We start from the raw sequence: 15,860 nt of genomic DNA, 5'->3' as shown, positions 1-15,860 counted from the left end.
GCTCTGTGGGGATGGACTGTACTGTATTACACTGGGCTGTAGACACACTGCTCTGTACTGTATTACACTGGGCTGTGGACACACTGCTCTGTGGGGATGGACTGTACTGTATTACACTGGGCTGTAGACACACTGCTCTGTACTGTATTACACTGGGCTGTAGACACACTGCTCTGTGGGGATGGACTGTACTGTATTACACTGGGCTGTAGACACTGCTCTGTACTGTATTACACTGGGCTGTAGACACACTGCTCTGTGGGGATGGACTGTACTGTATTACACTGGGCTGTAGACACACTGCTCTGTACTGTATTACACTGGGCTGTGGACACACTGCTCTGTGGGGATGGACTGTACTGTATTACACTGGGCTGTAGACACACTGCTCTGTACTGTATTACACTGGGCTGTAGACACACTGCTCTGTGGGGATGGACTGTACTGTATTACACTGGGCTGTAGACACTGCACTGTACTGTATTACACTGGGCTGTAGACACACTGCTCTGTACTGTATTACACTGGGCTGTAGACACACTGCTCTGTGGGGATGGACTGTACTGTATTACACTGGGCTGTGGACACACTGCTCTGTGGGGATGGACTGTACTGTATTACACTGGGCTGTGGACACACTGCTCTGTGGGGATGGACTGTACTGTATTACACTGGGCTGTGGACACACTGCTCTGTACTGTATTACACTGGGCTGTAGACACACTGCTCTGTACTGTATTACACTGGGCTGTAGACACACTGCTCTGTGGGGATGGACTGTACTGTATTACACTGGGCTGTAGACACACTGCTCTGTACTGTATTACACTGGGCTGTGGACACACTGCTCTGTAGGGATGGACTGTAATTCGGGTGATGCACACTGACTTGCTGTGGCCGACTGGGGTTCCCGCGTGGCTCATGGTCTGTATAAGTCATCCACCTGTCAGAGACAGAGGAGAGAGGGTGATACACCAACACAACAGCACACATTACACGACAACACAGAAACTCAGACAGCGTCACTGATGTACACAGCAGCATAAACAAACAAACACACATAGAGCTGTCTGTGTTTCTGTGTTAAACGAGGATTCAGTCAGCCAGCGGCAAAGCAGACAGGCAAGTTGGGTCAGTTGTGAGTATCAATGACACACCCTCACTCTGGTTAGATCAGAGCTCAGCCTGCTCAATTTGGACACTGTTTCAGTCCCTCAGACACCATCTCCTGTCTCCCTGGTCATCACTGAGACTGTCCACTGTCTCCCCCTGGTCATCACTGAGACTGTCCACTGTCTCCCCAGTCATCACTGCATTGAGACTGTCCACTGTCTCCCCCTGGTCAACACTGAGACTGTCCACTGTCTCTCCCTGGTCATCAATCACTGACACTACTGTACCACTGTACTACAGCACAAGACCATCACTGTACTGCAACACTACTGTCCTACCTTTCTACAGCACTACACCATCACTGTACTGCAACACTACTGTCCTACTGTTCTACAGCACTACACCATCACTGTACTGCAACACTACTGTACCACTGTACTACACCATCACTGTACTGCAACACTACTGTACTATAAGATTACTGCACTACAGCTCTAATGCACTACTGTCCTACAGCATTACGGCACCTTTACTGTATACTACAGCACTATTCTGCGACAGCAGACTAATATACTAATATACTATAGGATTACTGCACAACAGCTCTAATGCACTACTGTATGACAGCAATACTGCACTTTTACTGCATAGTGTAGAACTACTGCACTACAGCTCTAATGCACTACTGTCCTACAGCATTACGGCACCTTTACTGTATACTACAGCACTATTCTGCGACAGCAGACTAATATACTAATATACTATAGGATTACTGCACAACAGCTCTAATGCACTACTGTATGACAGCAATACTGCACTTTTACTGCATAGTGTAGAACTACTGCACTGCAGGTCTAATACATTAGTGTACTATAGCAGACTCACACTACTGTACCACAGCATTAGTATATTACTACAGTATAGAAGTATTCAATTCAATTTAATTCAATTTATTTTTATATAGCGCCTTTCACAACAAGGTTGCCCCAAGGCGTTTAACAAAGCAAGTAACCATACATGTTGTCAATACAGAACAGCAGGCCAGAAGACAATGGAGGAGAGGAACCAAAAACTCCTTCGTAAGGATAGAAAAAACCTCTGGGGGTCCAAGGTCAACTGGCTGCCCAACCCCTTTGGGTATGCTAACATTATACAATTATAAAAAGGAAACGATGAGGGTATTAATCCATCCATCATGTCTTCTGTGTGTCAGTACTCCATGCAGATCTCTGTAGACCAGTAAATTCCTCCTAAGCGACAGCTATATCCACGATGTCCCTCTTGGATCCATGGCAGTGATGCAGCATCCAACTCAGATGGTGCCCAGCCCGGGCGCCATCCGGACATGTGGGGAGGAGAATAGGATAGGAAGTGCTGCACTGTAGGATTACTGCACTGCAGCTCACAGCACCACTGTACTGCAGCAGGGCTCAGCCCGGAGAAGGAGCTCAACGGTAGCTCCTGTGTTCAGTGCAGTCTGTGTGCAGGGAAGGCAGAAGCCCAGGCTGAGCTGAGCAGAGCGAGCACAGTGCCGAGTGTCTGACTGTCCCGCCGGGATCGGGATGAAGCTGCGAGAGGGCACGCGTCTGTCAGCAGAGACAGCAGGCTGGCCGAGCAGCGTCTGTCAGCAGAGAGAGCAGGCTGGCCGAGCAGCGTCTGTCAGCAGAGGGCTGGCGGTTGCCGTTAGTGTTAGAGAGAAAGCAGGCTGGCCGAGCAGCGTCTGTCTCAGTCCCGCAGTGTTGTCCTGCAAGAGGAGGACTGGAACAGTAATTCCAGAGGGGGCTGCACTGTGTGTTTATGGCATGTGCCACAGAGGGGGACAGGTAACGGCAGCTGGTCCAGAGGGATTGGGAATGTGGGAAATCCATTATTTAAAGACACAGGCTGTTCTAGAGTGAGAGACAGCAGGGTTGTCTGTGAAATCTGCTGTAAGAGAGTTGAATTGTAAGATTTATGCTAGTAAGTGAATACCAGAGAGCACGTGTTTGCCACAACCATCTATAGAATTAGAGACGTGAACTGTGAGGTCTGGTCACAAGAGAGGAGTGTCAGGAGCTGTGAGTTAGAGACGAGTGTGAACAGGGAGGTCTGGTCACAAGGGAGGAGTGTCAGGAGCTGTGAGTTAGAGACGAGTGTGAACAGGGAGGTCTGGGCACGAGGGAGGAGTGTCAGGAGCTGTGAGTTAGAGACGAGTATGAACAGGGAGGTCTGGGCATGAGGGAGGAGTGTCAGAAGCTGTGAGTTAGAGACGAGTGTGAACAGGGAGGTCTGGGCACGAGGGAGGAGTGTCAGAAGCTGTGAGTTAGAGACGAGTGTGAACAGGGAGGTCTGGGCATGAGGGAGGAGTGTCAGAAGCTGTGAGTTAGAGACGAGTGTGAACAGGGAGGTCTGGGCACGAGGGAGGAGTGTCAGAAGCTGTGAGTTAGAGACGAGTGTGAACAGGGAGGTCTGGGCATGAGGGAGGAGTGTCAGAAGCTGTGAGTTAGAGACGAGTGTGAACAGGGAGGTCTGGGCATGAGGGAGGAGTGTCAGAAGCTGTGAGTTAGAGACGAGTGTGAACAGTGAAGTCTGTGCTGGTGTGTCAGGAGCTGTGAGTTAGAGACGAGTGTGAACAGGGAGGTCTGGGCATGAGGGAGGAGTGTCAGAAGCTGTGAGTTAGAGACGAGTGTGAACAGGGAGGTCTGGGCATGAGGGAGGAGTGTCAGAAGCTGTGAGTTAGAGACGAGTGTGAACAGGGAGGTCTGGGCATGAGGGAGGAGTGTCAGAAGCTGTGAGTTAGAGACGAGTGTGAACAGTGAAGTCTGTGCTGGTGTGTCAGGAGCTGTGAGTTAGAGACGAGTGTGAACAGGGAGGTCTGGGCATGAGGGAGGAGTGTCAGAAGCTGTGAGTTAGAGACGAGTGTGAACAGGGAGGTCTGGGCATGAGGGAGGAGTGTCAGAAGCTGTGAGTTAGAGACGAGTGTGAACAGGGAGGTCTGGGCATGAGGGAGGAGTGTCAGAAGCTGTGAGTTAGAGACGAGTGTGAACAGGGAGGTCTGGGCATGAGGGAGGAGTGTCAGAAGCTGTGAGTTAGAGACGAGTGTGAACAGGGAGGTCTGGGCATGAGGGAGGAGTGTCAGGAGCTGTGAGTTAGAGACGAGTGTGAACAGGGAGGTCTGGGCACGAGGGAGGAGTGTCAGAAGCTGTGAGTTAGAGACGAGTGTGAACAGGGAGGTCTGGGCACGAGGGAGGAGTGTCAGAAGCTGTGAGTTAGAGACGAGTGTGAACAGGGAGGTCTGGGCATGAGGGAGGAGTGTCAGAAGCTGTGAGTTAGAGACGAGTGTGAACAGCTTGCTCTTCAGCATTTACATGTTCCCACTTGGTCAGCTTTTAAGATCACATGGCCTCAGCTTTCATTTTTACGCTGACGATACTCAAAACTTCCTTCATCTTAACTGTGACAAGACTGAAGTCATGCTTATTGGTACCCCCCATCAACTTCGTAAAGCCAGTCCTGTAACCCTGCCTGTAGATGGCTCTGTACTTGAGCCTCAATCAAAATTGAAAAACCTTGGGGTTATATTCGATTCTGGCTTAACATTCGACCCACATGTACAGCATACTGTCAAAACATCTTTTTTTCACCTTAGAAATATCGCAAGACTACGCCCTATGCTATCACTAACTGTGGCTGAAAAGCTGATCAACACATTTGTGTTCTCTCGAATTGACTACTGCAATGCTCTACTCCCTGGGGTATCTAAATCTACTCTGAACAAACTGCAGTCTGTCCAAAATTCAGCAGCCAGAATCCTGACCAGGTCTAATGCAAGTGTTCACATTACTCCTGTCCTGGAGTCCTTGCACTGGCTTCCGGTCACATTCCGCGTAGACTTTAAAATCCTCATGCTCACCTATAAGGCTCTGCATGGCTTGGCACCTCAATACCTGTCTGAACTTTTATCGCCCTACTCCCCACCTCGCAACCTCCGCTCTTCAAATTCTGCCCTCCTTACTGTCCCCCAAGCCCGTCTACATTGTATGGGTGACAGGGCCTTCTCCTGTTGTGCCCCCAAGCTGTGGAACTCTCTCCCCAAGGATATCAGAGAGTCACCTTCTCTAAACTCCTTCAAATCCAGACTCAAACCCTCTTCTTCAGAAGAGCCTTTACTGAACTGTTTCCACTCTTCACCCCTCTGCTCTTCTTAGTAGCACCATCCACGGTCTCCTTTGTATATTGTAATTGTGTTTTATCTTGTGTATTCTTCTTATTTATTGTTATTGTCATCCTGTAAAGCGCTTTGAGAAGCCACCTTTAAAGGCGCTATATAAAATCAAGTTTATTATTATTATCACTGTAACAGTACAGTAACACCCAGGGTCATCACAGTTAAAGCGCAGTACAATAACGGCCAGTGTGATCAGAGATGTGCTCTTTCTCTTTGTTCTCCAATGTCTCTCAGCTCAGAGTTAATCTGCCTCCATGTTCTGATACTCTGTCTCAGCTCTGAGTTCCTCTGTCTCAGCTCTGAGATACTCTGTCTCAGCTCTGAGTTCCTCTGTCTCAGCTCTGAGATACTCTGTCTCTATGCTCTGAGATACTCTGTCTCAGCTCTGAGTTCCTCTGTCTCAGCTCTGAGTTCCTCTGTCTCTATGCTCTGAGATACTCTGTCTCAGCTCTGAGTTCCTCTGTCTCTATGCTCTGAGATACTCTGTCTCTATGCTCTGAGATACTCTGTCTCAGCTCTGAGTTCCTCTGTCTCAGCTCTGAGATACTCTGTCTCTATGCTCTGAGATACTCTGTCTCTATACTCTGAGATACTCTGTCTCTATGCTCTGAGATACTCTGTCTCTATGCTCTGAGTTCCTCTGTCTCTATGCTCTGAGATACTCTGTCTCTATGCTCTGAGTTCCTCTGTCTCTATGCTCTGAGATACTCTGTCTCTATGCTCTGAGTTCCTCTGTCTCTATGCTCTGAGTTCCTCTGTCTCTATGCTCTGAGATACTCTGTCTCTATGCTCTGAGTTCCTCTGTCTCTATGCTCTGAGATACTCTGTCTCTATGCTCTGAGTTCCTCTGTCTCTATGCTCTGAGATACTCTGTCTCGTGTCTCCGATTCTGTCTTAGCTTGGTGAGAGAGAGTATGAGAGAGCTGACGTGCTTCTGGTTTTATATTATATATACTTTGGTTGTGTATTATGGTTTTATAATATTTTATAGCCATCACTGTGATTAGATAAATTGTCAGAATTGGAATGAGTCATGTATTTATCTGTTTTTTTGCTGTGTGAATTTGGCACACTTCTGGGATCAGAATAAAAAAGGAAACTGAAATCAGAATCATGTCTTTGAATCTGTTGCTCAGGATCAGGATTGGGGATGGATATCATGGAATTCTGATGCAGAGATAGTAACTCAGCACAGTGACAGTGTGACACAATAACACTGTGACACAATAACACTGTGACACAGTGCACAGCAACAGTGTGTCACAATAACACTGTGACACAGTGCATAGCAACAGTGTGTCACAATAACACTGTGACACAGTGCATAGCAACAGTGTGTCACAATAACACTGACACAGTGCACAGCAACAGTGTGACACAATAACACTGTGACACAGTGCACAGCAACAGTGTGACACAATAACACTGTGACACAGTGCACAGCAACAGTGTGTCACAATAACACTGTGACACAGTGCATAGCAACAGTGTGTCACAATAACACTGTGACACAGTGCATAGCAACAGTGTGTCACAATAACACTGTGACAGTGCACAGCAACAGTGTGACACAATAACACTGTGACACAGTGCACAGCGACAGTGTGACACAATAACACTGTGACACAGTGCACAGCAACAGTGTGACACAATAACACTGTGACACAGTGCACAGCAACAGTGCGTCACAATAACACCGTGACACAGTGCACAGCAACAGTGTGACACAATAACACTGTGACAGTGCACAGCAACAGTGTGTCACAATAACACTGTGACACAGTGCACAGCAACAGTGTGTCACAATAACACTGTGACAGTGCACAGTGACAGTGTGACACAATAACACTGTGACTGGGCACAGCGACAGTGTGTCAGAATAACACTGTGACACAGTGCACAGCAACAGTGCGTCACAATAACACCGTGACAGTGCACAGTGACACTGAGACAGCGACAGTGGGACACAATAACACTGTGACAGTGCACAGCAACAGTGTGTCAGAATAACACTGTGACACAGTGCACAGCGACAGTGTGACACAATAACACTGTGACACAGTGCAAAGCGACAGTGTGTCACAATAACACTGTGACACAGTGCACAGCGACAGCGTGACACAATAACACTGTGACACAGTGCACAGCGACAGTGTGACACAATAACACTGTGACACAGTGTACAGCGACAGTGTGACACAATAACACTGTGACAGGGCACAGCGACAGTGTGACACAATAACACTGTGACAGGGCACAGCGACAGTGTGTCACAATAACACTGTGACACAGTGCACAGCGACAGCGTGACACAATAACACTGTGACACAGTGCACAGCGACAGTGTGACACAATAACACTGTGACACAGTGTACAGCGACAGTGTGACACAATAACACTGTGACAGGGCACAGCGACAGTGTGACACAATAACACTGTGACAGGGCACAGCGACAGTGTGTCACAATAACACTGTGACAGTGCACAGTGACACTGAGACAGCGACAGTGGGACACAATAACACTGTGACAGTGCACAGCAACAGTGTGTCACAATAACACTGTGACACAGTGCACAGCGACAGCGTGACACAATAACACTGTGACACAGTGCACAGCGACAGCGTGACACAATAACACTGTGACACAGTGTACAGCGACAGTGTGACACAATAACACTGTGACAGGGCACAGCAACAGTGTGTCACAATAACACTGTGACAGTGCACAGTGACACTGAGACAGCGACAGTGGGACACAATAACACTGTGACAGTGCACAGCAACAGTGTGTCACAACATAGCAGAGTAAAAGCACAATGCAGGGCGACGATTCAAGGACACCATATTAAAATAACACTGAACGCAGGCGTGACCACACTCGGGCTTAATAAAATCCTATTAAAAGCAGTTCTGTGAGGCACAAACCGCAGGCCGTCCTAGCCAGCCCGCAGACAAGGCAGCAGACGCGCTCAAGCAGAGCTGGAAGATAAATACTCCCCGCTAGTAAAGAACATTTTTCCTCCAACATTTAAAATGTTTAATCTGAAGACAAACTCGCCCGCTCCGGAGCGTAGTGCGGTCGGGACGGGACGCGTCGGGGTCGTGTTGCCACGCAGGGCCAGAGCGCGCATCTATTATACATGACGCGGTCGCGCTGTGTTCTAGAACCGGCGCCCTGGCAACGGGCTGCCCGTGGATCTGACGCGCGGCGAGACGTGGGCTGGGTGCGGAGCCAGAGAGACTCGGGTGTCCCGTGGAAGTGAAGAGGTAGCTGGGGGCGACGCTGTCCACACAAACACACAGGGCTGCTGGGCTTCACGGTACCCACTCCCACTCAAAGCTCGCACGCCGAAGTCAGCGCCTTACCAGAGACCCACAGTGCTTCTTCGACGTCCCCGAGGTGCTCTCCGTGTGCCGTGTCCCGTGTCCCGCTGTGGAAGTCGAAAGCTCGGGCTCAGGACTCCATTCCAGCCCGTGGGCGGCCCGTCTGCTGTCACGCGTGGCTGAACCTTGCTCGGGGCGGCGCGCCCGTGTCACTCCGAGAACCGGCACCCGAACAGAGCCCGAGCCGGGAAGCAGACGCGTGTGTTGCCCGCTGTCGAGAGAGTGCCGGGAGAGGCGGCCAGTCCAGTCCGGTCCAGGGCAGGTGAGCGACAGGTAACTCTACCTGCGCGACAGCAGGGGGAGGAGCTCTGGGGGGGTCAGGTGTCCCAAGCTGCTGTTCCCGGGACATCCGCGAGAGGCCGCCAGCCCCCCCCCCCCCCCCCAGCGTCTAACCGCTTCTACCAGCTCACAGTCGGAGTCTATCCCAGCAGCGACGGGCGCAAGGCGGGGAACACCGTGGACGGGACGCCAGTCACACAGACACACACTCACACCAGGGCCGGCTGATAAAAATAAAAAATTGTGTTTGTACTGTGAGGGGAAATCGAAGCACCCGAAGTAAAGCCATGCAAACACGAGGAGAACATGCAAACTCCACACAGACAGCACTCAGGCGCCCCGGCGCAGGACCCGCCACCCGAGCTGTCGACCACGGGCGTGGATGGGGCGCAGATCGACCGGAAACCGAGAGCTTCGTCTGGAAACTCCTCCCCCGCCCAGATCTGTCCATGACTGCGGCCGCAGCACCCGTCCGACACGCAGCAGCTGTCTTTACAGACAGACAGAGGCCGGCGGCCCTGGGTCCAGGTGTTTCAGCCCTTTGCCCCAGAGCTTGAAACCCTCACTGCTGCAGCGGGAGAGGCTGTACTGCTCTGCTTCTCTCGCTTTGTGCAGCTTACTGTAAACACAGCCCGGATCAGAAACTCCGGGGAGATGTGAAATAAACGTCCGCAGGGGAAATCCGGAGTTAAATGATGTGGACAGGATTGATTTCTGTCAAAACACTTTAATCGTGAAACTTCCAGCAGAGATTTCGACGCTAAAACACAACATTTCTGAGCGACGGCTGCCCTCTAGTGGCAGGAACTGGAAACAACACCGCCCCACGCAGCGCTCTCATCTGCAAATGCACTGATAAAAAAACAGGACGTGAAACTTGTATAAAATCTATATAAATACACAGCATATTCTGTAAGTAAAAAACAAGGAATGGTCTTGTGATGCAATAAGGTTTAAAGCACACTGCCTGTACCCTGGGCCATGTGCCCCAGAACACAGGTTTCACACTGATCCAGTCTCCAGTGCCCTCTGTCCTGTTACAAGTCAGAGACGAACTAACTGCCTCACTGAACCTGCAGCACGCAGGCGGGGTCCCTGTCTGTGTCTTGGGGCTCAGCTGACAGGCCTCAGCTGAAGGGCTGAGGGCTGGACACAGCAAAGAGTCACCAGCTCTTCAGGCATAGGCCCTGCAACACAAAGACAGACACACAACTCCTTCAGAGCTCAGCAGGGCCTGGAAATAGGAGCAACACTTCAGACTTACAGATGAGCCAGACTGAGTGTCTCTACAGTATCTACAGCTCTGATGAGGGAGTGTTAGTGTGAAGTTACAGATGAGCTGGACTGAGTGTCTCTACAGTATCTACAGCTCTGATGAGGGAGTGTTAGTGTGAAGTTACAGAGGAGCTGGACTGAGTGTCTACAGTATCTACAGCTCTGCTGAGGGAGTGTTAGTGTGAAGTTACAGAGGAGCTGGACTGAGTGTCTCTACAGTATCTCCAGCTCTGATGAGGGAGTGTTAGTGTGAAGTTACAGATGAGCTAGACTGAGTGTCTCTACAGTATCTACAGCTCTGATGAGGGAGTGTTAGTGTGAAGTTACAGAGGAGCTGGACTGAGTGTCTACAGTATCTACAGCTCTGATGAGGGAGTGTTAGTGTGAAGTTACAGAGGAGCTGGACTGAGTGTCTCTACAGTATCTACAGCTCTGATGAGGGAGTGTTAGTGTGAAGTTACAGATGAGCTGGACTGAGTGTCTACAGTATCTACAGCTCTGATGAGGGAGTGTTAGTGTGAAGTTACAGAGGAGCTGGACTGAGTGTCTCTACAGTATCTACAGCTCTGATGAAGGAGTGTTAGTGTGAAGTTACAGAGGAGCTGGACTGAGTGTCTACAGTATCTCCAGCTCTGATGAAGGAGTGTTACTCTGACAGGTGCGCTGGACTGGTAGTCTCAGTGCCAGTGCTGTGTCTGGGCGCTGACCTGGCGAAGCTGGCGATGGTGATGAGGCCCAAGATGCCCTGCAGGCCATAGAGGCTCAGCAGGATGGCGTTCAGGATCACGTCTGCGCGCAGGACGTACGTCTCCCACAGCAGGAAGTAGATGGACAGGAGGACAGAGGCCAGCGTGATGGCCAGGCAGATCCCCACTGACCGCTGACTCTCCTTCAGGTTCCCTCTGACACCTGAAGGAAGAGATAGGAGGCAACAGGAGAGTGAGTCTCCCACAGACAGGACAAGCAGCCCCAGTAAGAGAGGGAGGAGTGTTGGGTTGGGGTTAGTTACCTCTCTCTGAACACCAGCATGACTGAGGAGTTGACTGTGGACTACAGGAAGCATTGAAGAACAGACCACACACCCATTCACATCAGCGGGTCCACAGAGGACAGAGTCAACGGTTTCAAATTCCTAGGTGTCAACATCACAGACGATCTAACCTGGACCCACCACACCAACCTCGTAGCCAAGACCACACAGCAGCGCCTGTTCTTTCTCCACAGAGTAAAGAAGTTGGGCATGCCGTCTCACATCCTGACCGACTTCTACAGGTGCACCACTGAGAGCATCCTAACCGGCTGCAGCGCTGCCTGGTGTGGTAACTGCTCCGCCCGAGGGTGCAAGGTGCTCCAGAGGGTGGTAAAACTGTCTCAGAACACCACCGGCTGTGCACTACCGAACATGGAGGGTATCTACTCTGTTAGATGCCTCAAGAAGGCCAGGTCTGTCCTCAGGGACCCCAGTCACCCTAACCACAGCTTGCTCTCTCTACTACCATCCGGAAAACAATACCGAGACCAAGACCACCAGGTTTTGAAACAGCTTCTTCCTCCAGGCAGTAAGATGCTAAACAGTCAACCACAGCAGACGCCTGCAGTTACCCAAACAGCTGCTGGCGAACAGGCAACCTGCTTGAACTGGCAGGGTGCTCCGGCGCCCTCCTGTCACTTTGCACTCTCAGGACACAAATGAACAGAGCTAAATACCTCCTATCCTACCATATCTCCTTGTGTTACCTTTGCACAATCTGTAATTGTACTGTAAATTGCTACTGTGTAATTTATTGTATCGGAATCCTAACCTAATCCCTATAAACTCCTGTCCTTCTACTCCTCTATCCCTCTCAACGAGCTCGCGGACAAAGCATTTCATTGCCAACAACACCGCTGTCTGCTGTACTGTTCGTGCATTGATCAATAAACCTTGAGTGATTGATGGTAAGAGAGGAGGGTGGTGTTGGGTTGGGGTTAGTAAGAGGTGGGGAGCGTTGGGTGAGGGTTAGTGTGTTGGGTGAGGGTTAGTGAGAGAAGAGGGAGTGTTGGGTGAGGGTTAGTGTGTTGGGTTGGGGTTAGTGAGAGAAGAGGGAGTGTTGGGTGAGAGTGTTTTGGGTGAGGGTTAGAGAAGAGGGAGTGTTGGGTGAGGGTTAGTGTGTTGGGTTGGGGTTAGTGAGAGAAGAGGGAGTGTTGGGTGAGAGTGTTTTGGGTGAGGGTTAGAGAAGAGGGAGTGCTGGGTGAGGGTTAGTGTGTTGGGTTGAGGTTAGTGAGAGAAGAGGGAGTGTTGGGTGAGAGTGTTTTGGGTGAGGGTTAGAGAAGAGGGAGTGCTGGGTGAGGGTTAGTGTGTTGGGTTGAGGTTAGTGAGAGAAGAGGGAGTGTTGGGTGAGGGTTAGTATGTTGGGTGAGGGTTAGAGAGGGGGGAGTGTTGGGTTGGGCTAAGTGAGAGAGGAGGGTGGTGTTGGGTGAGGGTTAGAGAAGGGGGGAGTGGTGGGTTGGGGTTAGTTAGAGAAGAAGGAGTGTTGGGTGAGGGTTAGAGAAGGGGGGAGGTGTTGTCCAGTATCAGGTTCTCACCCCAGTACAGCCTGACAGCCTCCAGCACTGCCATGAGGAACAGCAGAGCCAGGTCAAGCGCCAGGTCCCTGTCAGGATAGCTGAGGACCTGGCCTGGGCACAGGACACAGAGCACAGGTCACTCAGGTCACTCGGGTCACTCAGCACACCTGAACACACAGAGCACAGATCACTCAACACACCTGGACACACAGAGCACAGGTCACTCCGGTCACTCAGCACACCTGGACACACAGAGCACAGGTCACTCGGCACACCTGGACACACAGAGCACAGGTCACTAAGCACACCTGCATACTCACTCTTGTAGGTGACCATGAGCAGTGTGGTGGTCAGACAGACACTCACTCTTGTAGATGACCATGAGCAGTGTGGTGGTCAGACACTCACTCTTGTGGGTGACCATGAGCAGTGTGGTGGTCAGACAGATACTCACTCTTGTAGATGACCATGAGCAGTGTGGTGGTCAGACAGACACTCACTCTTGTAGATGACCACGAGCAGTGCGGTGGTCAGACAGACACTCACTCTTGTAGATGACCATGAGCAGTGTGGTGGTCAGACAGACACTCACTCTTGTAGATGACCATGAGCAGTGTGGTGGTCAGACACTCACTCTTCTGGGTGACCATGAGCAGTGTGGTGGTCAGACAGACACTCACTCTTGTAGATGACCATGAGCAGTGTGGTGGTCAGACACTCTTGTAGATCACCATGAGCACTGTGGTGGTCAGACACTCACTCTTGTAGATGACCATGAGCAGTGTGGTGGTCAGACAGATACTCACTCTTGTAGATGACCATGAGCAGTGTGGTGGTCAGACAGACACTCACTCTTGTAGATGACCATGAGCAGTGTGGTGGGCAGACAGATACTCACTCTTGTAGATGACCATGAGCAGTGTGGTGGTCAGACAGACACTCACTCTTGTGGGTGACCATGAGCAGTGTGGTGGTCAGACACTCACTCTTGTGGGTGACCATGAGCAGTGTGGTGGTCAGACACTCACTCTTGTAGGTGACCATGAGCAGTGTGGTGGTCAGACAGATACTCACTCTTGTAGATGACCATGAGCAGTGTGGTGGTCAGACAGACACTCACTCTTGTAGATGACCACGAGCAGTGCGGTGGTCAGACAGACACTCACTCTTGTAGATGACCACGAGCAGTGTGGTGGTCAGACAGACACTCACTCTTGTAGATGACCACGAGCAGTGTGGTGGTCAGACAGACACTCACTCTTGTAGATGACCATGAGCAGTGTGGTGGTCAGACAGACACTCACTCTTGTAGATGACCATGAGCAGTGTGGTGGGCAGACACTCACTCTTGTAGATGACCATTAGCAGTGTGGTGGTCAGACAGATACTCACTCTTGTAGATGACCATGAGCAGTGTGGTGGGCAGACAGATACTCACTCTTGTAGATGACCATGAGCAGTGTGCAGAGGCAGTAGAAGGCGAAGTAGAGGCCAGTCAGGTAGAACAGCACCTGCAGGGGCACTGAGGACAGCTGGCCAGCACTAAGGAAACTGACCACAGCTCAAGACAGGACACAGACTCCATCACAGCACAACGCTCTTGTATCTCAGTTGAAACAGGTAAATAGTGCTTCAGAACATCCACTGGTGAATACACACTGTGAAAGTGGGGCCTCACTGCCGCCCCACTCACTGTGGGCTTGTGACCGAGCGCCTCTCAGCCAGAATCTCCCCGACAGGTAAAGTCCTGCTCCTCCCAGGGGCCAGGGCAGACAGCGCCCCCTGCTGGACTCTGCCCTGACAGGAGCCCCCCTGCTCCCAGCCCCCGGTATCAAACTCTCCAGGTGCAGTAACAAAGACACACAGGAAAGGATACAACAACAGCCGATCTCCCTGTGAAAGAAGAACAGTGATTTATCTCACCTCCTGAAAGATCCATTTTTATCACAAACATTTTATTATATTACTGAAACAGCTATTTAAGTCGTTTCTCAACATCTGTTTTAAAAACGAAGACACTTGCTTAGCTCTCAATCCAATAACAGTAGAAATTGACAAGAACTGGAATCACAAAGTAAACTTCGCAAATTTAGATCGAGAAACCTGTTTCCCCATAGGTACAATAAATCGATTTGCAGATGTGGATTTGTGTTTTATAATAAAATATTTGAACGCCGTATTCAACAACGGACTGCTGTCATGGACAGTCGTATGTACATCACCTCTTGTAGTTAGATGTTTTGCGTTTTTATATGTTTTCATTACTGTATACGTAGCTTGCGTTCTGCGGTAAGGTATCTCTATAGCAACGCATCCACCCACCTGCTCTCGCGGCCGCCATCTTGAGCAGCAGTGTTGTGATCCGCCGGAGTGTCGCACTATGATCGGTCCGTCCGGGCCAGCTGCAGCGCTCTGAAGGTTCCGCCAGAGGCGAGCAGCGCGGCTCCCTCCGTAGCGGCGCTGTACCACGTGACCTGTCAGAAAGCGCGGGAAGCAGGTGAGAGGCGGTTGAGAGGCGCCTGGCAGGAGTCTCAATAACAAAGTAAGTTCAATAAAAAAGTCAATACAATAGAACTTGGTCGTGTTTTATATACATGCATCACGGACCGATGATACAACACGAGTGACTCCTTGTTCCTTTGCGTCTCACACTCTGGCCCTCATGTGCACGAAGCGCGCAGTTTGGGCATAATTGTCATTGTTTCAGGATTAAAATCTTAACATTCGCCCTTAGTGTCGATTTAGAGAAAAAAAAACGCTCCTCTCTTCTCTTTACTGCTGTATCTCTACCCTCTCTTTACTGCTGTATCTCTACCCTCTCTTTACTGCTGTATCTCTACCCTCTCTGTACTCCTGTATCTCTACCCTCTCTTTACTGTTGTATCTCTACCCTCTCTGTACTCCTGTATCTCTACCCTCTCTTTACTGCTGTATCTCTACCCTCTCTTTACTGCTGTATCTCTACCCTCTCTGTACTCCTGTATCTCTACCCTCTCTTTATTGCTGTATCTCTACCCCCTCTTTACTGCTGTATCTCTACCCTCTCTGTACTGC

At 50.4% G+C, this 15,860-nt stretch overlaps 2 protein-coding genes across 2 annotated transcripts in view; both read right to left on the bottom strand.

Moving 5' to 3' along the window:
- Positions 1 to 9,015, bottom strand: part of eps8l2 (EPS8 signaling adaptor L2) — a 56,779-nt gene extending 47,764 nt beyond the window's left edge. Inside the window, exons 1-2 of the mRNA XM_088935219.1 lie at positions 8,688 to 9,015; positions 889 to 943 (exon numbers count right to left, since the gene is read on the bottom strand). Of these exons, the coding sequence (XP_088791345.1) occupies positions 889 to 923 (35 nt within the window). The 5' untranslated portion in view covers positions 924 to 943; positions 8,688 to 9,015. The remainder of the gene's footprint in view (positions 1 to 888; positions 944 to 8,687) is intronic.
- Positions 9,016 to 10,905: 1,890 nt separating this feature from the next.
- Positions 10,906 to 15,147, bottom strand: LOC148819697 (transmembrane protein 80-like). The gene is made up of 5 exons (XM_088935087.1): positions 15,129 to 15,147; positions 14,683 to 14,699; positions 14,245 to 14,338; positions 12,825 to 12,917; positions 10,906 to 11,168 (listed from the first exon to the last, which is right to left on the bottom strand). Exons 1-5 carry the CDS (start codon positions 15,145 to 15,147, stop codon positions 10,906 to 10,908), a joined length of 486 nt encoding a protein of 161 aa, XP_088791213.1.
- Positions 15,148 to 15,860: the final 713 nt, after the last annotated feature.

This window comes from Atractosteus spatula, chromosome 16 (assembly GCF_055471065.1).
Source record: "Atractosteus spatula isolate fAtrSpa1 chromosome 16, fAtrSpa1.hap1, whole genome shotgun sequence".
Classification (NCBI taxonomy): domain Eukaryota; kingdom Metazoa; phylum Chordata; class Actinopteri; order Semionotiformes; family Lepisosteidae; genus Atractosteus; species Atractosteus spatula.
Note: the sequence above shows the minus strand (reverse complement) of the source record. Positions and strands in the feature narration are given on the sequence as shown.

Excerpts from the sequence above, each read along its gene's own strand:
- LOC148819697 (XM_088935087.1), bottom strand. Across the intron at positions 12,918-14,244 it reads GCTCATGGTCATCTACAAGA|GCCAGGTCCTCAGCTATCCT; the intron begins GTGAGTATCTGT and ends TCCTGTGCCCAG. Across the intron at positions 11,169-12,824 it reads GGCTGTCAGGCTGTACTGGG|GTGTCAGAGGGAACCTGAAG; the intron begins GTGAGAACCTGA and ends CTCTTCCTTCAG.